This window comes from Ambystoma mexicanum, chromosome 1p, assembly GCF_040938575.1.
Source record: "Ambystoma mexicanum isolate Mex_15411 chromosome 1p, UKY_AmexF1_1, whole genome shotgun sequence".
Lineage (NCBI taxonomy): Eukaryota > Metazoa > Chordata > Amphibia > Caudata > Ambystomatidae > Ambystoma > Ambystoma mexicanum.
This window is the reverse complement of record NC_090921.1, coordinates 771,975,842-771,996,587: the sequence shown is the minus strand read 5'-3', so window position 1 is coordinate 771,996,587 and position 20,746 is coordinate 771,975,842. Positions and strand designations below refer to the sequence as shown.

General features: G+C 49.2%; 1 protein-coding gene across 1 annotated transcript in view; it reads right to left on the bottom strand.

Annotated features, from left to right (window-relative positions):
* NPR1 (natriuretic peptide receptor 1) overlaps positions 1-20,746 on the bottom strand; it is a 1,222,629-nt gene that overhangs the window by 28,658 nt on the left and 1,173,225 nt on the right. The window contains exon 19 of the mRNA XM_069651231.1: positions 17,605-17,779. Within this exon, the coding sequence (XP_069507332.1) occupies positions 17,605-17,779 (175 nt within the window). The remainder of the gene's footprint in view (positions 1-17,604; positions 17,780-20,746) is intronic.

The following is a 20,746-nucleotide window of genomic DNA, read 5'->3' as shown; positions in this document are numbered from 1 at the left end:
GACCACCTGAGCAATTTCGGATTCTCACCCTTCATCTGCATAAGCCACTTCAGGGGCTTATGATCTGTTTGGACCTTGAAGGTGGACCCCGTAAGGTAGGGCCTAAAACGCCTAAGGCTCCAAACTATACTAAAACATTCCTTTTCAACAGTAGCCCACCTAAGCTCTCTACCCTTGAGTTGTCTACTGATGAATATGATAGGATGTTCTCTCCCTTTGTCATCTAACTGGGACAAGACAGCTCCAATTCCGGTGTCGCAGGCATCCGTCTGGACGATAAAGGGTCGGCTGTAGTCAGGCGCACTCAACACAGGTGCCCTACACAGACTTTCTTTCAAGCCATCAAAGGCCCTCTGACAGTCTTCAGTCCAATTAACCTTCCTAGGCTGTTTGGGTGAAGTTAGAGCTGTCAGGGGTGCAGCTATGGTTCCATAGTCTGCCATGAAATTGCGATAGTACCCAGTGAGGCCCAAAAAGGCTCTCACCTGGGTTTGAGTAGTGGGAGTCTCCCAGTTCTGTACGTCCTGTACTTTACTGGAGAGAGGTTGGATTTGACCCCCTCCTACCTCATGACCAAGATAGGTAACTTTCCCCTGAGCTATCTGGCACTTGGTGGCCTTGATAGTGAGGTTAGCCCTTTTCAAGGCCTGCAACACCTTATCCAGATGTGTCAAATGCTCTTCCCAGGTGGAACTGTAGACGGCAATGTCGTCTAAGTAAGCCACACAAAAGGCTTCCAGCCCACTGAGCGCATGGTTGACCAATCTCTGGAAGGTGGCAGGGGCATTCTTCAACCCAAAGGGCATGACCCTAAACTGGTAGAGTCCCTCAGGTGTGGAGAATGCCGTCTTTTCCTTGGCATGGTCCGTCAGAGCTATTTGCCAATAGCCTGAGGTAAGGTCAAAGGTGCTCACAAATTTGGCAGCACCTATAGTGTCCACGAGCTCATCAGCCCTGGGCAATGGGTGCGCGTCAGTTTTGGTGACGGCATTGACTCCTCGGTAGTCCACACAGAACCTCCAATCCTTGGTACCCGCCGGGGAACTTGCCTTGGGGACAAGGACCACTGGACTGGACCAGGGACTGGTGGAGGGTTCAATAACACCCAGATCCAACATCTTGGCGACCTCAGCCTGGATGTGGTTTTTGACGGTATCTGACATACGATAGCTCCTGCTTTTGACAGGCACACTGTCACCAGTGTCAATTTCGTGCTTACACCACGGTGTAAGGCCCGGTGTCAGTGAAAACAGAGGGGCATACTGCTGGAGCAAAGCCCGGCAGGCCCTCTGCTGCTCTGTTGTCAAATCGGGAGAGAGTTGTACTCCCTCCACTGAGCCATCCTGAGGGTTGCTATGCAGCAAATCAGGAAGGGGCTCACTCTCATCCTCTTCTTGCCCTGAAGCTAGCAAGAGACATGAGACCTCTGCTCGCCTGTGGAAAGGCTTGAGCCTGTTGACATGGAATACCTGGGGGGCTACCCCAGAGGCTCCCATGTCCACCAGATAATTGACTTCGCCCATCTTGGAGATGATCCTGAAGGGTCCAGTCCACTTGTCTGCCAAAGCTCTAGGCTTGGTAGGCTCCATCACAAGGATTTCCTGTCCCGGAGTCCAATCCACTTGCGAAGCTTTCAGGTCATGCCAGTACTTATTCAATTCCTGGCTGGCCTTGAGATTTGCTGTTGCCTGACCCATCATTTGTGTCATCCTCCGCCTGAGGCCTAACACATAGTCCCCCACTTGCTTGGCGGGACCTGGAGGGGTGGCTTCCAAGCCTTCTCGGATCAAGGCGAGGGGCCCCCTCACGGGATGTCCAAAGAGTAACTCAAAGGGGCTGAAACCAACACCCTCTTGAGGTACCTCTCTGTAAGCAAACAGCAGGCATGGCAGGAGGAGATCCCATTTCCTCCTTAGGGGCTCTTCCAAAGCACCTAGCATGCCCTTGAGAGTTTTGTTAAATCTCTCAACCAGACCATTGGTCTGGGGGTGGTAAGAGGTGGAGAACTTGTAGGTTACCCCGCACTCTTTCCACATGGTTTTCATGTAACTAGACATGAAGTTGGATCCTCGGTCAGAGACAACCTCCTTGGGGAATCCAACACGGGTGAAAATGCCCAGGAGAGCCCTGGCAACCACCTTGGCAGTAACAGTCCGAAGGGGTATTGCCTCAGGCTACCTGGTGGCATGATCTACCAAGACCAGGATGAACCGATGTCCACCTGAAGTGGGAGGGTCAAGGGGACCGACGATGTCGATGCCCACCCTCTCAAATGGTGTGCCAACCACTGGTAATGGCTGCAGTGGGGCAATGACCCTGCCTCCAGTCTTGCCAGACAACTGACAAGTTGGGCAGGTCCTGCAGTGGGACTCCACCTCTACTCCCATCCGTGGCCAGTAGAAATGGGCAGAGAGCCTCTGCTTAGTCTTCTTGGTCCCAAGATGACCAGCCAAGGGCACCTCATGCGCCAACTGCAGTAGGAAGGGCCTGTAAACCTGGGGTACCACCAACCTCTTGCGGGCACCAGGTTCGGGCTTAGTGGGCTCACTAACAAGGAGCTCACCCTCCCAATAAATCTTGAATGTCCTAGGCACTCTCTCTGTCCCTTACAGAAGTCTGCCCGGGAGGGTCCCCCTTCAGCTAACAAGCATTGAAGGTCGGGATGATCCTCCGGGTTGAGAACCTCTCCCACAGGAGAGTCTTCTGTCTCTTCTCCCACAGGAGTTGAGTTTGGGTTTTCCGCTGGACCCAGCCCGTCCGGAGCATGGATCCCAATGGGTGCTGTCGGAACAGCAGGAAGAGAAGGTGTTCCCTCCACAGAGGTGGCCTTCTTGGTCTTCCTTCTTCTTGCCTTAGGCCTCGCCTTTGGCTCGGGTACCTGACTCACAGCCAGACCCGGTGTCACCTGTGACCTAGTGACTGCAGCAGCAGTCATGGGAAGACCATCCGAGATCAACCCCAACTCTACTAGATCATTTCCTAACAGAATGTTAGCAGGGACATTGTCCTGAACCAGGACAGGAAGCTTTGCTGTCTTGTCTCCAATCATGAGTGTGACTAGGGCTACAGGCGATAATTTGGGAGGCCCACCAGCTAACCTGGTGGTTCTCAGAGGAGCACCTACATAGTCCTCTGGCTTGAGCAGGGTCCTGTCCACCACTGTCATGCTTGCCCCAGTGTCTCTCAAACCAGTAGAAGGCTGGCCATTCAAGAGGACACTTCTCAAAAACCTACGGGTGTTCTGCGGGATAGTTGCCAGTACTTCTGCGTACTGGTCCCAGGCCCCAAGGGACACTAAGGAAATCTCTACCGGAGCACCAAATGTGATTCCTGTAGAGGAGGGGAGGACAGTGGCCTCCACCTCAGCCACGGGGTAAGGGTAGGTCAGGCTGACAGCCTGTACTCCAAGTGCCTTACCTTTACACTTGGGGTCACCCCTTTTGTGATCCAGAGCCCCACAATCCCAACAAGTGCCAGGAGTGCGGGGTACGGTACTGGAACCACTGGGAACCTGCTTTGCAGCAGGTGGACCACTACTCTTATTCCCACCCACAGAGGACTTATCCCCACCAGATTTTTGGGTCTTAGGAGAGGAAGGTTTTGGTTTACCCGACTGTGATTGCTTTTGGGACTCCTCAGCTTTCTGAGAGGTCCCCTTTTCTTTGTCCTTGTCCTTCCCACTGGAGTCCTTAGGGGACACCCGGTGGGAGACCCACTTGTCAGCCAACCTAGCCAGCTTAAAGGGGTCCAAAATGTTCTGGTCAGCCACATACTGACGCAGCTCTGGTGAACAGGCTTCAGAAAAATGCTCAAAAAACAAGAGGTGGGACAACTCAACAAAAGTTTTCACCTTGTAACCGTCAATCCACCCCATCATGTTCATGTGCGCAGTACTCACCCAGTCAACCCAAGACACATTGTCTCTTTTCTTAAAATCCCTGAACCTTTTAAGGTATTGGGTAGGTGTCTTGCCAAACTTGGCAATCAAAGCAGACTTCATACACTCATACTGACCCCTTTCCTCCACACTCAGCTTCAGAATACAGTCATATCCAGTTTGAGGCACTCTGCTTAACAAACACTTAGCCCAATCTCTTTTATCTACATCATGAATTGCACAAGCCATTTCAAACGCTTCAATCCATTGGAGGATATCTGAACCCTCCACAAACACACCAACCAAATCTTTCATAAACTTGGTGGCTGGGGACCTGCCACTCTCAATTGGTCTAGCTGAAGTCTCCACTCTAGCTCTCTCTAGCTGGATTCTCTGACATTCAGTGTCCTTGTCTTTGAGCGCAAGATCCCTATTCTTGAGTTCCACTTGCTGTGCCAGCTCCTCTTTCTTAAGCTCAGCTTCTATTTCCAACTTGCGATATTCAAAGGCCAATTTCATCCTTAATAACTCAAGTTCCATGGAATTGCTGGGGTTTGGAACAGAGGCAGCAGGAATGGTGGCATTCCCAGAAACAGATTCAGCGACAACCCCAGGGGCAGAGTCCTCACTGGTTGCATCCCCCCCTTCATCAAGGGTTTCACCATCAGTCTGGTAGTCCACCAGGGCAGCTATCAGCTCAGCCCTAGACTTATCCACAAAGTCCAACTCCCTGGCTTCACAAGCACTCTGGAGAGCCTCTAAGCTCATCCGAGTCAATTTACCATTTGCAATGGGCTCCATTGCCTGTAATGCAGTTATTTGGTACACACCCAAACCTTAATCTAATAAAGTGCGGATATTTTGTAAGTGGCACGGTTATACACTGAGTCTTAAAACCATAAGCATCCCACCGCTGCCACCAGCTTGTCAAGACCGGTGGGGGGGTCTGTACTTCCGCTCTCTATATGGTAGAGGAGAGGCACAGAAGACCCCAGCCAAGATTCTCGATTACGGTAGCGATGGACGAGCAATCAAGGCCTAGCTTCTCAGGAGGTGATGCAGGCTGGTTCTTAAGTACAGTGTATCCCCAAGCCCCCCACAAAGGAATGTCCACACACTGTATTACTGAAAACACAGTCTTTATATAATTAATATTCAAGGGTTATGTACACTTATCACAACAACGCACTTTGTGCTCAGGAAAACCAATAATGATAAATATCTACAATTCTAAAGTGGTACCACTAATATTAGACCTCATTAAAGTGCATTCACAATACTGTAAAAATGGCACACAGATCAATAAGAAGGAAACCAGCAATAGAGAGAGGAGAGATAAAAGATGGTTGAAACAATAGGCAGAATACTGGCCCTAGCTACTGGACACAGTTCTGTGTGGAGATCCCCCCACCTGGGCAACCTGTAAAATAAAGGGATATGACACAAGCCCAGTCCATATATTGTTCAACAGTCTTATTCTCTCCTACAATGTTTTTACCCCCCCAATGTACCTGGTGGAGTCGAGTTCTTCGAAGAGGCGTCGACAGATCCTTCTTGAATGACCCCCTTTTAAGCAGGAGTCACGGATCGTCGAGAGGCGTCGAGAAACGTCGAAGACCTCGGGGTTCGGCGACGGGGAATTGACGGCCCTTCTTGAATGCCTTCCCTTTCAAGCGGGAGGCACGGGGCGTCGAACGTCCGTCGACAAACGAGGTAGAACGATGTCGAAGAGGCGGCAGCTTCGTCCGAGCGGTGCTCGTCGGCGTCGGGGCGTCGGCGTCCTGCAAGGCGGAGGTGTGCGGGGCACCTCGATGACAATAGTTCTGGACTGCAAAGATTGTAGAGACGGGAGCCCAGCAAGGGCGTCAAGTCGCTCGAGTCTTTGGGATCGTGAGGTGGCGGGAAACCCACCGGCGGATTCTCCTCGGCGCGTTGGTCGTCCTCGACTTTCTCCGGCAGGGCAAAAGCGGTCGACGGTGCGGACGAGGGAGTCCTTCGAGTCAAATGTTCTTAGGCAAGGAGCGGACGGCTCCGGTCGTCGGCGGCACGGCGTCAAGTGGTTCCCACGGCTGGGCAACACAACTTCGACGGGCCTCCAGCGGTTACACAGACCTGCGAACCCTGGTCGACGGCAATGGACTTCGACAGCGTCGAGGTCCGGGTGCTTCACTTCGATCTCCTCGGCGGTCCCGTCTCGGGTCGGCAGCCTTTCGAGGGTCTGACTTCCAGGGCGCTTCGGCGAAGATTCAGCGGTGCTCGATGGTCCCTCGGAGCATGGGAAGAGGGCGCCTTACCAGGTCCTCTCTCGGGTCAGTCCTCGACGATTTCGACAACCTTCAGTTCCGTCGAAGCAAATGCCACAGCAAGTCTTCTTCTTCCAGCTGGACGTCGAGGATCAGCAAATCCAGTTACTCTTGAGTGGAGACTCAGCTTCTGAATGCTTCTGAACAATTTCCAGTGGTGAGAGGTCCCCAGATATACTATTCTGTCTCTCATCCACACTGCTGGCACACACACAGCAGCCAATCACACAGAAGGGCATTCATGCAGTCAGTCAGCCAATCAGGCACACAGTGCATTCAGGCCACACTCCTCCCTTTCAGACACTCACAACAAGGAATGTGGATTGGGACAAGTACCCAGCCATTCAACACTACACACTGCATTCAGGCCAGTTTCGGGCAGGGCTGTCTCAGTCTTTGTCTCTCATGCCAGAAACCAGACAACCACAACAAGGAGTGTATATTGGTCACACACTCCATTCACCCAGGTCCCACCCACAGGAGGTACCCACAACATACAGTCACTGGGAAGGCTCCAGTCAGTCTAGCTGGGCCTTCACAACAACACCATATATGGAACTTCCACCCAACAGCCAGTCAGGGGGAAGGGACAGAGTCAGGGCTTCCCAGGACTTTGGGAAAAACAAGATAACAGGCAATAGAAAGCAAGAGGCCACAGGGGCCATCTTGTTTCCTATCAGGAATCAACTGATTCCAATGGCAGGGCCTGGGTATCCCAAAATGGAGGACACCCAGAGCACCTGTCAAATTCAGCATGGAGCTGCCACCAGCCCATACCCTGCTCTGTGGGCCACCCACAGGTGCCCAAAAACATACACTAGGGGCACAGGGTTGTACCCCTACCCATGGGTGCCATAAGGGTATCCCATGGGTCTGTTCACCAAACCAAAAGAGAGCTGCACTGCCAGGAGTCCCTCATGGACTCCTGGGCAGAAAACATGACAGAACACACGGTAAAAACAGAAAAAGGACAAGGATTCAGAGGCCCTGTCCCTCAGATGCATTTCCGGCATCACAGAGATTATTCGCTCTTCTATTATTCCTCCATCCTGGCTTCAATCGATTATAGTTCCAATTCACAAGAAAGGCGATAAAACAAACCCAAGCAATTTTCGCCCGATTGCTTTGATGGATGCAAGTGCCAAGACCTTAGCTATCTTGTTGTTACAACAGCTGAAGGCGGTGATTAAACAACGGAATATTTTATCGATATTTCAGATTGGGTTTCGCGCTGGAATGGGAACTGCTTTAAATGCAACTGTTTTGGCCCACCTAATTGCACAGACGAATTCTCCGAACACGGGTCCATTATATATGGCATCCGTGGATTTAACAGCAGCTTTCGACTGTGTAATTAGGAATCTTCTCTGGGCAAAGCTGGATGAAATGGGATTTCCGCCTCATTTAATCGGAATGTTAGCCAAATTGCATTATAACACCTCATATCTGGTACGCATCAATAGTTCTGGTTCAACAACAGTCCCGATCATTACCGAGGTGGGGATCAAGCAGGGGTGCAATTTGGCAGCTACCCTGTTTAACCTATACATCTCAGATATTGAGACAATATGGAACTCGGAAGTAAGCTATCCAGCAAGACTGGCACACTTACGTATCCATTGGATTGCATTTGCAGATGATGTCCTAATTTTTGATCGAACCCCTTATGGCCTACAGAGGAAACTGGAAATATTTGAAGCTTATCTTTATAAAAACAACCTTATATGTAACGTTGAAAAGTCAAGTATCTTTATACTAAAAAATCTAAAAAAGAAATATCCCAAAATGCAATGGTCAATAAATTCTATCCATATGCCCATCGCATTAAATATGAGATATCTGGGGTATGATGTTATTGATTCACCTTCTAGAAAAACGTTGGTTCGCAAACTTAAATGCAAAAAAAAATGTTCTAGCGACTCAAATGCGGATGGTATTTATAAAGCATTGTAAATTTTCAATGGAACCACTTTTTCAATTTTATATGCTGAAAGTAGAAGCAATCCTACTTTATGGATTGGATTTATGTCTTTGTAACATAGACTCAATATTAGATCAAACTCAAGGGCAAATGTGGAAAGCAACCTTGAGATTGCCAAAATCACTCCCAAATTGTATTTTACGACAGGAGTTAGGAATCTCTGCTCTATCAACCAGGTTCCATTGGCGACAGCTAACTAATTACGGAAAAATGATCTTTCCACAGCAACAGTCATTGTATGGAGAATTTCTAATCATGATTGGGAATCGAGAACCTAAATCGTTGATGAAGTTCTCGGAATGTATGATAAAAAAACTGGCCGAATGTGGTTTGAAACCAATAGATTTAGAATATCGTATGGGACATGTAAAGAAACGCTTATATGAGCAGGATTGGTTACTAACAATAGAAGATATGCAAGAAAAAAAATTATTTTCTGAAGCAGCAAAATTTGCAACATCAAGACTGCCTCGCAAAACCTATTTGATTAAATTCCCAGCGAATAAACAGAGATATTTCTATCTAAGATTTAAACTCAATCTGTTTCACACCTATGAGAAAACCATTAAATGGGAAAAAAACTCGAATGCTGGAATCAAACCATGGTGTAGATTTTGCGAGGGCAAATACTGGATAGAAAATCTGAAACACCTTACAGTATACTGTGAGCATTTTGAAACCCTGCGATATACTTTAATCGGTCCACAGGTTCTAGGTATGACTCAGGAAGCTAGGGAATGGTGTTGGAAAAAATTCATGTGGGGATACTCAATGAAAGCAATTGTTCGATTGTGTGCATTTCTTGAAAAACTGGAATTTGAATTAGATGAGAAAGAAAATATGAAATAAATCCTAATGTTGAACTTGTCAATAGTTAAATGTATGAAAAAGTGTGAACAAGCTTCATCTATTGGTAAGGTAAACGCACGAGAAAAGCATGAATTTAGCTTATCTACTAGGATTTACTTTATACATGTATTATGATAAGTAATGATGAATTCTAAATAACATACTGTGAACTTAAATTAATTTTCTATGTAATGATTTTAATAACAAAACGTGACGATGTTGTAAATGTTTGTTAATCAAACTTTAAAAACAACTTTTAATAAAAAAAAAAAAAAAAAAATGGGCGATTAACAAAACAGGTGCTTTAAAGGTATGCAAATTAACACGAGTTGTAATTTACAGACCTGTAGAACATCTTTTGTCTGTACTTTCTAAGCATATTTTTTTTTAAAGTAAGTGTGAATGATGGAGTGACATTAGAATAGAAATGTGGGCAATAGAAGTTGGTCAATATTCCCAGCAGTACTGTGTTTCTGCACTGGCCCCTCAGTCGTTACACTGCGTGCAGTTTACCATTCTATGACAGGACTGGAGGCGAGCATTATGCTTCAACATCTTTAATTTACCACTCTTTAGCAGTTTCAACAAACTCAAAACTATAACAAAACACTCAAAATCGTCTGAACAGACTCTTCTCCTTTTGAACTACAATCCCCATAGTCACTGTAGTCCATCTCCTTCCATGCTCAGCTCTGACCACATCCTGTCCCTGAGCTCCTCCTCTTTACTGCTCTTCATGCAGATAAGTACTGTTTTGTACATCTCCCTATTGTAATGTGATCCTAAAAGACAGCATTGCGTAGGGGTAGAGAGTGTGTTTGATCTGGGATATATAGCTCAGGATAGACGTGTTAGTTAGATCTAGGCGTTGTTTCAGTGTGCATTACATGGAGTCGCAGAGCGTTATTAGGAGTCCGCTTTCGTATCATTAGTGGGATGTTTCACTTTCGTTAGCGTTTTTGTTTCTTAAGGCCACCTTTTCGGGGGGGCAACTCACGGCGCGAACACCCCGTGCCATATGACCGGCACTCTAGGGGAGTGTATCGACGCCGTGAGTGGTTATAGCGGCTCGAGGAGTCGCACCAGCTGAGAGCCTCCAGCACCTCCTGAAGTGCGGAGGAGGCGGCGGACCACAACAACAGCGCCGCCCGGCGCCCGAAGCAGCCCCCTCCCTCGGGGAGGCGGAGAATGGCACGCGCGAGAGTAACAGGAGCCCTGACCCCCTCCTTTGGGAGGGAGGGACCTCATACCAGCCCGCTTCCGCGTCGCGTGTTTCACAAGCGACGCGGAACGGAGCGGAGCAAGATTGAAGCCGGGCCCGGCGGTGACTATTAATTAAGCTACGACCGTAGCGGATTCGGGCATTTCCACCCGATACTCTTTAGCGGAGCGCTTTGCAATCGCGCCCGCCCAGAGAGTTGAGCGACGGCACGTGAATCACTGTAAGCCGCTGGGGACTGAGAGAGCCGCTGTTATTCCTGAGTACACGGTGCCCAGAGCTGAGGGGCCCGTTACAGACACGCCTACACCAGGCAACCTGGAGAAAGAAAAGAGTCCGGTGCAGCCACTATTAAAAAAAAAAAGACATTTAAAAAAAATAAAAAAAATAAAAAATTTGGTTACAAGAAGGAAGATAATTATTGGAAAGGAATAGAAAGAGGAGTGACACGGCCTCAGTTCCTTCAGTAGCATCTACAGTGAAAGGGGCGTGCAGAGACACCTTTATTGGTATTTTAGGCACACAGCACTCTCTCAGGATGTCAGAATTCGAGTGGAGTGAAGAAGAGCAGCCCTCAGATCTAGCTGCCAGCTTCAAGGAGGTGCTGGGTAACTCGCTGATAGATGCAGTGGCCTTAGGGGTTAAGCCCCTGCATGACAGGCTGGAGTCCTTGGAGGCGATGCTACAGCAGCCAGTAGAGAGCACCAGACGGACTGATCGCATGCCCACAGAACCCTCTGAGACAGGGTCATTGGGGAGTATCAAGGCCCGAAAGAGGAAAGCCCCTCTAGACCCCCAGGGCCCGTTGGAAGGGGCGAAAAAAAAGGCCCCGGAGGTCGTCGACGCCTTTGCAAAGCTCCGTGAAGCATATTTGCGGCGACAGACTGTGCCAGACTTCACGACCCCCACTCCAGGGGAAGAATATGAAGGAGAGGAGAACCCAGGCTCGGAAGAGGAGCCGGAGGACGGAGAACCTCCCTCACAAGATGAGGAGGAATTGAGAGAAGAGGTGGAAAGCAAACCAAGCGAAGGAAAGAGACTCCACAAAGAGAAACACCTCGAAGAAGAGGAGGAAGGTATGTTCGATCTGGACAGCATCCGGAACCCGAGATCCTCTGACTGGCAGCCCTCGCCAAGAGTGGCCCAGCATATGACCAAAAGATTAAGGAAGGCACTGGACAAAGAGGTCCGTCAGAGACTTCAAGCTGAATGCCCGAGACCAGACCTGCCAGGGTAAGTGGCAGAGACCCCGGAGTTAGATCCCAAAATGCTGACTTTCGTTTCGAAGACAAGCAAGGACCCCCGTAAGGGTATTGATGGATCTTGGAGGAGTTGCCAGGAAAAAGAGCTTGATCTGGCCGGGCCCCTCGCAAAGATCATGGATCTGGCAGAGAGAGCCAGAGACACGGGGGAAGAGGTGGACCCCGATGCCCTAGCGGGCTGGGCGCAGAGGGCAGTTTGCCTGTTAGGAAATGCGAACTGCGCCATCGCTTCGGAACGCCGGAGAGGTCTACTGTTGAAAATAGACGAGAAGCTTCCATCATACGAGGCAGGCGAGCCGGCCCAAGGACTCCTCTTTGGAGAGACTTTCGGCAAAGAGATGGGACGCTTTGTGGGCACCTACACATCATTGGAGAAGGCCCATGCGTCCATCTGGAAGATTTTCCCCAACCAAGTTTTTGGAGGGACCAGTCGCTACAGGGGCCGCTCGACTGGTCACAACTGAGGCGGAAGAAGGTCCCAGACCCCCAGTGCCCAATACTGGGAGAACAGGCAGCAGGACTCCTTCTTCCCGTCCAGTGGACGCTTCCCAAGAGGTTGCAGGGGAAGAGGATCAGGTCGGGGACAAGGATTCACGCAAGGTGAGAGCAGCGCGTTATCCCCCAGTAGGGGGAAGAACTGGCAGGTTCTTGAGAAATTGGCGCAAGCTTTCCAGCGACGCCTGGGTGTTGCAGATGATTGTGGGTATGCGCCTAAAGTTCGCACAACCGCCCGTTCAAGGGCACAGGCCTCACCAGCAGAGGCTAGGGCGCGCAGAACAGAAGCTTCTAGACCAGGAGCTAAGTCTTCTAGCGGCGAAGAACGCCATAGAAAGGTGCCCGAGAGCGCCCATATTTATAAGCAATATGTTTCTGGTGCACAGAAAGGAGAAATGGGGCCAGTTATAAACTTAAAGGAGCTGAACGGTTGGATAGTCTACCGACATTTCAAGATGGAAGGCATCCATCAGCTCCGGGACTCGCTCAGGGAGAAAGATTGGCTGACGAGATTGGATCTGAAGGATGCCTACATGACGATCCCAGTAGCGGAAGAATTCAGGACTTTCCTAGCTTTTCGCTGGAGAGGGCAGCTTTGGCAATTCAAGACCATGCCCTTCGAGCTTGCTTCGGCGCCTTGGGCCTTTACCAAGGTGATGAAGCCAGTAGCTGCCGCGATAAGAGAGAAAGGGATAAGATTGATCATCTACCTAGACGACCTACTGCTTCTAGCCGAAGACCGAGAGTCCCTCAGGTACCAGACAAAATGGGTTCAGGACCTGCTGGTTTCTCTAGGATTTCTAGTGAACGTAGAGAAATCGGACACCGAGCCGGCGCAAAGACTGGACTTTCTGGGTTTCGTCCTAGACACCAGGAAAGCGACGCTCAAGCTTCCAGCCCGGAAGATTTGCGATATCAAGATAGAATTAAGAGGGTGCCTCCAGCGAGAGGTAGTATCCCTCTGAACGTTAGCAAGGATTGTGGAGCTGCTCGTAGCCTCTATCCAAGCCATATTTCTGGGGCCGTTGCATTATCGTGCGCTGCAGAGATTAAAAATAAAGCATCTGCAGCAAGGTCTGCGATACCACCAGTCAGTGCCGTTAGATCAGGAATCCAAGACAGAACTGGAATGGTGGTTGCAGAATATGGACGCCTGGAATGGGCGTGCCATTTTCGGAGACAGACCAGATCTGATTATAGAATCCGACGCCAGTCGTTTGGGCTGGGGCGCTCGGTGCGGAGACCTACAGACAGGGGGAAAATGGAGCGAGGAGGAGCTCCAGCTACACATAAATTGCCTGGAACTGCTGGCAGGATCCTTCGCGATCAGAGCTTTTACGAAGGGAAGAATGAGATCATGCGTCCTCTTAAAGATGGACAACATATCAGCAGTACGATACATAAATCATCTAGGGGGGACCAGATCCAGAATGCTAGCAGAACTAGCGAAGGACTTTTGGCATTTCTGCCTGCAGTCAGAGATGTCGGTCACAGCAGAGTACCTTCCCGGTACGCAGAACATAATAGCGGACTGGAACTCTCGCTACCTCACGGATTCCAGCGATTGGAGGCTGGATCCAGCAGTGTTTCAGAGGATGACCGAGAGATGGGGTCCAGTACACATAGACCTGTTCGCGTGTCGGTTGAACACCCAGACAGCAGAATATTTCAGCTGGAGGCTGGACCCAGGAGTGCTAGGGACAGATGCGTTCTTGCAAGAGTGGAGCGGAGGTCTGCATTACGCGTTTCCTCCTTTCATGATGCTGAGCAGAGTTCTAGCGAAGTGTCGGAGGGAGACAGCGGAGCTGCTATTAGTAGCACCATGCTGGAAGGCACAAGTATGGTTCCCGATGCTTATGGAGTTAGCGATAGATTACCCGAGGCTGCTCCCAGAAGGAGAGCACCTGCTCACGGACCCAGCTGGGTCGTATCACCCTCTGAGAGTGAGGGGGAGACTCCTGCTCATCGCGTGCAGGATATCAAGAGACGCTGGGCGTTGCCAGGCATTTCGGATCAGGCTGCACAGCTTATCGCTGAATCCTGGGCTCCGTCCACGAGAAGGAGCTATGACGCGGCTTGGGCCAATTGGAATAGCTGGTGCAAAGGGAAAGGTGTTCATCCCATTTCTGCGCCTGTAGTGATGATCTTGAATTTTTTGGCTCAATTATTGCAGAGTGGGAAAGCGTTCCGCACCATAGGAGTGTACAGGTCAGCCATATCCGCAGGGCATCTCCCTATCGACGGCGTACCAGCAGGAGAGCACCCAGCAGTCGTTTGGCTGATTAAAGGTGCAAAATTCACAGTACCCCCAGAGCCTCGATACAAGACAGTCTGGGACGTGCTGGCAGTTCTTAAGCTATTGGAGAGCTGGCCAGGGAACAGATATCTATCGCTGAAGCAACTATCAGGAAAGTTAACAATGCTATTGTGTTTAGTTTCGTGCAAGCGTGTCTCAGACGTGAGGGCTATAGAGGTAGATAGGAAGTCATTTGGGCTTGAGGGAGTGACGTTCTCAATAGTGGGGAGAACTAAGACAGGGACCTCCTCAGTCCACTACCCGTTTTTCCCGAGTAAACCTAAGTGGTGCGTAGCAAGCTGTATAAAAGAATACGAGAGCAGGACAGCGGAACATAGAGCGGCGAATATTAAGCAGTTGCTTATTGCGTGATGGAAGCCTTTCAAGGGCGTATCCACAACGACTATCGCCAGATGGGTTAAAGAGATTATGCTTACAGCATGAAAAGACATGGGGAAGTATGGAGCACATTCAGTGCGTGGAGATATGGCATCTAAGGCGTTTAGGACAGAAGTGTCGCTTAGAGATATTATGCTAACTGCAGATTGGTTGAATGATCGAACTTTTAAGGAGTTTTATTTCAAGCCGACCGAGAGTTTAGCAGCTACAGTGTTGGGAAGCTTTGAACAAGCATAATGCTCGCCTCCAGTCTTGTCATAGAATGTAGATTACCCCAGCTAGGTGCGCAGGGAGTATTAATTCTATTAAAGACTAGGAGGCAAGCATTAAAATCCCACCCGAAATATGTATTGAGCATAATATTGGATAACTGTATGTGATAATATTAAGATGTGATCGTCATTACATGGACTCCACCCTGATTTTCTGATTTCCTTATTCCTAGGAGAGGAGCAGAAGAACATTTGAAGTAGGAGACTAGAGGAGATAGTCGCCAGAGTCGAGGAAGTTCGACATTCGTTTGGAGTGATTCAAGTCGTTGCCAGTTGCAGGACTTAGTGTGGAGTTATCAGTGAGACTGGCAGAGAGAGTAAAAGAGAGGAGGAGCTCCGGGACAGGATGTGGTCATAGCTGAGCATGGACAGAGATGGACTACAGAGACTATGGGGATTGTAGTTCAAAAGGAGAAGAGTCTGTTGAGAGGATTTTCAGTGTTTTGTTATAGTTTTGAGTTTGTTGAAACTGCTGAAGAGTGGTAAATTAAAGAAATTGAAGCATAATACTCGCCTCCTAGTCTTTAATAGAATTAATACTCCCTGCGCAGATAGCAGGGGTAATCTACATTGTTTGACAGAACACAACACATGTAATACTGTCACACCACATCAAGTGACTTTATCATCATGGTCGGGCACATCCCACGTTCACTAAAAGGGGCTGGCCTTGCTGTACATTTCAGCCCCCTGCAGTAGTGCTATTAAACATTCTCAATAATTAACCCCCTCACCTTTTTATGTTTTGGCTATAAGGTGGCACTTTAGCGCCACCTATAAGCCGAAACTATTGCACTGGAATACAGCTAATGGCAGATGGCATATCATACTTTGTGCTCAAAGTGCCTGCCAATGTGTTTTCAAAGCAGTCTTCTGGCAGCCAATGGCTTAATTGGAGCTGTAAACGCTCGACTGGTGTAATAAAAATGTCTTAACCAGGTCTGCTTTCCGCGTCTCAATTTATAAGCAGTATGCGTGTCCTTCAGCAAAGTCTTGTTCAAAACAAGCATTGGCAAAGCCAACAGTTTCAGTTTGTGTAGAGGTATTAGAGAGGCATTTGGCAGGCACTGCTACTATATGCCCAGCCACTTGCAAAATGTTGCATGTTGCTGTTCCCATCGCTGCACACGAGCCAAAACATTGGCGTTGCCAATGCTTGTTAGAACGTATGTCCTGCTTCTTTCTCACAGAGAGGGGCCTGCAAATAGACTGCAGTGCTCCCAGCCCTTCCCCCAAGCCCAGCTCTCAACTAATAAGGAGGCTTGGGTAGGTGGGCTTGGGGGAAGAGGTGGGAGGGCACATATATTTGTGGTCCAGGGGGGGCTCTTTATTGAGTGTGTCACACTGTGTGTAAGAATAGATATGAAAGGTGTGCGAGTGTCCAGTAACAAGGGTGAAGTCTTGGTTACTGCTCCTACGCGGTCATCAATGTTCCAATTCGAACCATTTCTGCGCCTACAAGCCCACTTGGTTTCTTTGTTAACTGACATTAACGACTGCGTGTTTGTGCAGAAATATTGGTTTCCATGCTAAATGAATTTACTCCCAAAAGCTGGGAGAACACAATCTATAGAGAACAGCTGCAAAAAGCAAAAAACAGGTCAATATTTACTCAGCACAGTGGTGAAAAAAACCCAATAAATCCTGTTATAAGAATGGATTTTCCCCTTCAATAATTTGCGTGCTTCTATACCTTTTAGATAACATGGGGTGGGGCCTAGAGAAGGGGTGGAGCTCGAAGGGGTGGTTTAGGGGAGCATGCAGCCTCAACACGCCAGTGATTGAGTAAGCGCCTCACTCCCTCCTCTGTACTCCACGCTGTCAGTATTGAGAGCGGCCATCTTTATGAGTAGAACATACAGTCTGCTTCTGGGTGGCGCCTTTCCAAGGGGTTAGGGGCGTGGTGATTAGGTCTCCCATCTCACAACCCCTGAGCTATTGGCACAGAGATCCAGTGAGAGCAGTTTTTTTTAACAACATATGTAATTATGTTCATACTTATATATCTACGTATGACATTTGCCTGTGGGTACTCATTGCTATTACAAATACCGCTAGTCAGTTTGACTCTCCTGTGTTGCTCTGTGGAGAATTACACACATGCACCTGCCGGCCTGTACTGATAGTTCCATAGGACCGTGAGGGAACAAAAGGCTTAGATGGAGGGGGGAATCACCTAAAGTTAGCCGTAAAACGGGTAAGTTATCACGGAAATAAATATGTTGCAGCCCGGCCGACAATCCTCTCTGATAAGTATATTTCCCAGCCTGTTCCCGGCAGCTTTCCCCCCATTGGACCTGCAGCTCCACTTTTGCTTCCATAAGGTCTCCCACCTTCCACTTGTGTGGGCACTGGAGGGAAGGAGAACCTTGCTCTTAAACTCCACATCCAGCCTGGTCCATAGAGTCCCAACCCCGCAGGATGAATTTGTCCACTGACCAAAGACCAGGAAATACCGAAAGGAAGAGCCCACGCGGGGTTTGGTCGAGGCTGCGGTTCCACCACCACCATCATGGCGTCAGCACGCCGGCCTGCTGCGTGTTTGTTTCAGCAGCTGCTGATATTATTACCCAGTATCCAAGCTGTCGGCGGTAGTGATATGACCTTTGCCCCCGGAAGCAGTAACGTGGCGCCGGGCGCGCGTTGCTTACCACTGTGTATGCCAATGCGCAGCTTGAGCTGCTGGTCCGGTCGATGGCGGATTTTGAAGGTCTTGACCGCCTCCAACAGGGCCAGCGACATACGGGCGATCTCCCTGGAGTGCAGCTTTCCATTGCGCACTGGCAAACCTGACACTACCATGTAGGCATCGCCGATGGTCTCCACCTGGGGGTGAGAGAGGACAATAAGACAAGCTAGCTTGAGTGTCACAAAAGGACAAGAACGCTGCCACCTCTTATAACAACAGGTGCTGCTGAAAATCATGGTATGTGCTTGTACATGAGCTTGTATGTGTGCGCATTTGGGTGGGAGACCCTACATGTGACCCTATATATGTCCATCGTGGTATACGCATTTTCCACTTGTGCACATCCTCATTTGTATGCATGTGTGCCCATTACTGGGTGTGCATGTCCATGTGTCTGTAGGTGTTCTCATTATTGTATAGATATGGCCAAGAGACCATTATATTTCTTTTGTGGTCTGCATGGTCATTTGACCATCCTATGTGACTGCATGCTCGTGGCTATGTGTGTCTCTCGCCGTGGTGCATGAATATCCACACACGAGTTGAATGTCATCTGTGTAGTGTGGTCACCCACATTCCCAGCTATGGGTCATTGTCCTCATCCGCCAGCTGAGGATGATAACACAGCTTCATCTTAGATGCAGGGCTACCTCCCGCTGGCCTGCTCTCTTCGTCTCTTGCCGTGCACCCTATGCATCCTTGTATCCTATCCTCTCACCTCCTTCTCTCCCTACCTCCCTCCCTCCCTCACTCCCACCCAACAAGCAACTTTGACTCTTACTTTTTCTAAAATCTCAAAAATCAAAAATACTCGGAGAGTTCCTCCTGTCCCTCCCCCTACACCCTCTTCTTCTCCTACTCCTATTGCTTATCTCCACTCCTACCTCTTTGTTACCATTTCTCTCACTAGCCCTACTGAGCGGGCACCCATCCTTTCAGCTGTCGACCCATATGTGTTCCCGAGGACACCTTCCCACATCTAATCAAGGAAGTAGCACCACTTACTTATCTTCTATCCTGCTTCCGGGCTTTTCCCTGCTTCTTATAAAATACATACTCCTCCACCAATCCGAAACAAAACCTCTGCTAGACTCAATAACCTTGTAAATTATCAGCTTCACTCTCTCTGTCCACACTACTCCAAAACCCTGTAGTGTGTAGTGAATAACTGTATGACTCCATACTTAGAGACCTATGGATTTTGTGTCGCCCTCCAATCATGGTTCCTCAGTAGGTACGCCAAAGAAACATCAGTCATTAGCATCTCCAACTTACTCTCAACTGCCTACAGCTCCAAACTCTCCTCAATTCTCCTCCTCCTTGGTGTCCCTGCTGGCTTCACCATGGTTAATCGCCCCTCTATCCTACTTCTTCTCTCAAACATTGTCATCAGTCCCTCTGGCCCTGGCTGGATTGCCACCTCCCAATGAAATTAAATGATAGTGTTTCAGAGCGCGACCAGGCAAAGGGAGGGGAACAGAGGAGAACAAAATCAACGATCTTACTAGGCCCAGTAACATTGAGAACGTGCAAGTGCGTGGAGGGGGAAAAAGGGGGTAAAGTGTATGGAAGGGAAAAGAGGAAAGTGCAGAACAGAATAAATAAATAAAAATTAAAGGTGGCGGAGCAGCCAGCAAGTGGCAAGTGCTAGGTTAAACAGATCGGGTGTATCTGATAAGTGCAGAAGAGAAGTGGGTGGGGGACTGTATGGGTACAGATACAGACTGCAGTGCAGGAGGTGGCCAGGAGGCAATGCAGGAGGGTGGCAGGGTGAGCAGGTACCTGTGTCCGAAGGACAGAGGGTGGCCAGGTGAACGGTGCCAAGAGAGAAAACAGATCAGCAGGGGAGAAGAGTGGAAAAGGCAGAAGCAAAGAGGGAGGTCTTGAGGTGCTTCCGGAACCGGAGTTTCAAGGTGGCAGGGAGATCAGATTGGTCCTTGTCTGTCTTGTGGACACTGGCACCTTTACTCCCACCCCTCCCAGTGAGGGTTCCCCAGGGTTCTGTTCTTCCTCTCCAAGCAAACTAATCTCTGCCTTCTTCTACTCCTATCACCTATTTGCCAACACCCAGAAAACAGCTTCTCTGTTCCATACCTCACCCTTGAACTATTCTATTGTATAACTAATTGTCTTGCCGTATCCGTCACCGGATAATACTTGGGTGCCTAATGCTCAATGATCCCAAGACCATGGTCATTTACCTCCTAGCTCCCAATGCCCTGTTCCAGCTCGGCCCCCCCACTGACCTTCCCTTCTGAGCTCCTCACCTCATCGCCCAAGGCTTGCAAGCTTGGGGTTCTCTGTGACAGTGACCTTAAGCTCCCACATTGCATTGCTCTACTCCCCAGCTGCCAGGATAAAACTACTGAAAACACGATCTCCCTCCAACCGTTCACATTACTAACACATTGAATTTACCTCTGCTCTGCAGCCTACTTGACTAGTGCCCTGAAAAGATCAGGGCTTAACCCCTTAACTGCCAGGCTATTATGCAAGTCTATGCAAAAAGCACGAGCCTACTCGTCCTTGGCACTTAGGAACCACAGTGACTGCCTTGAAATCTTGCATGCACACCTGGATGCCCCCGTACCTGTAGCACTGGAGAATTGACACCTCCCCATCTAAGGTACTGGGGCTCGCGCATGCTGAACCCAGAGCATCCCAGTAACCGTATATTCATCTATTTAAGTCAACGATGTAAGGGTTGGCTCGAGCAAAGGGGAGTTTTGTGCAGGCCTAACACACTCGACGTAATAACAATACTTGTGTACGATTGCCGAACCTCTGTGGAGTTCTGTATTGTGAGGTGACAGCCCAGGGTGGTGGCGGGTGTGAATGTGTGCATGCATGACTTTGAGCAAGTGGTTGGCATTGGTGGGTCACCAAAGTGTCATACCCACAGAATGGGCTTTACTAGGGATCGCTGCACGAGGGGGGCTGGATTACGTGTACAGATTGGTATGTGCTATTCCATGTTTTACATCGAACGTCTGCTAACATGTTGCCCATAGGCTACACATTTCCAAAAAGTAAATAAATGCAAATGACAAGTGGAGCGTGTTAGCCTGCCTAATTGAGCGCTGCCACTTGCAATATTCCTTTGT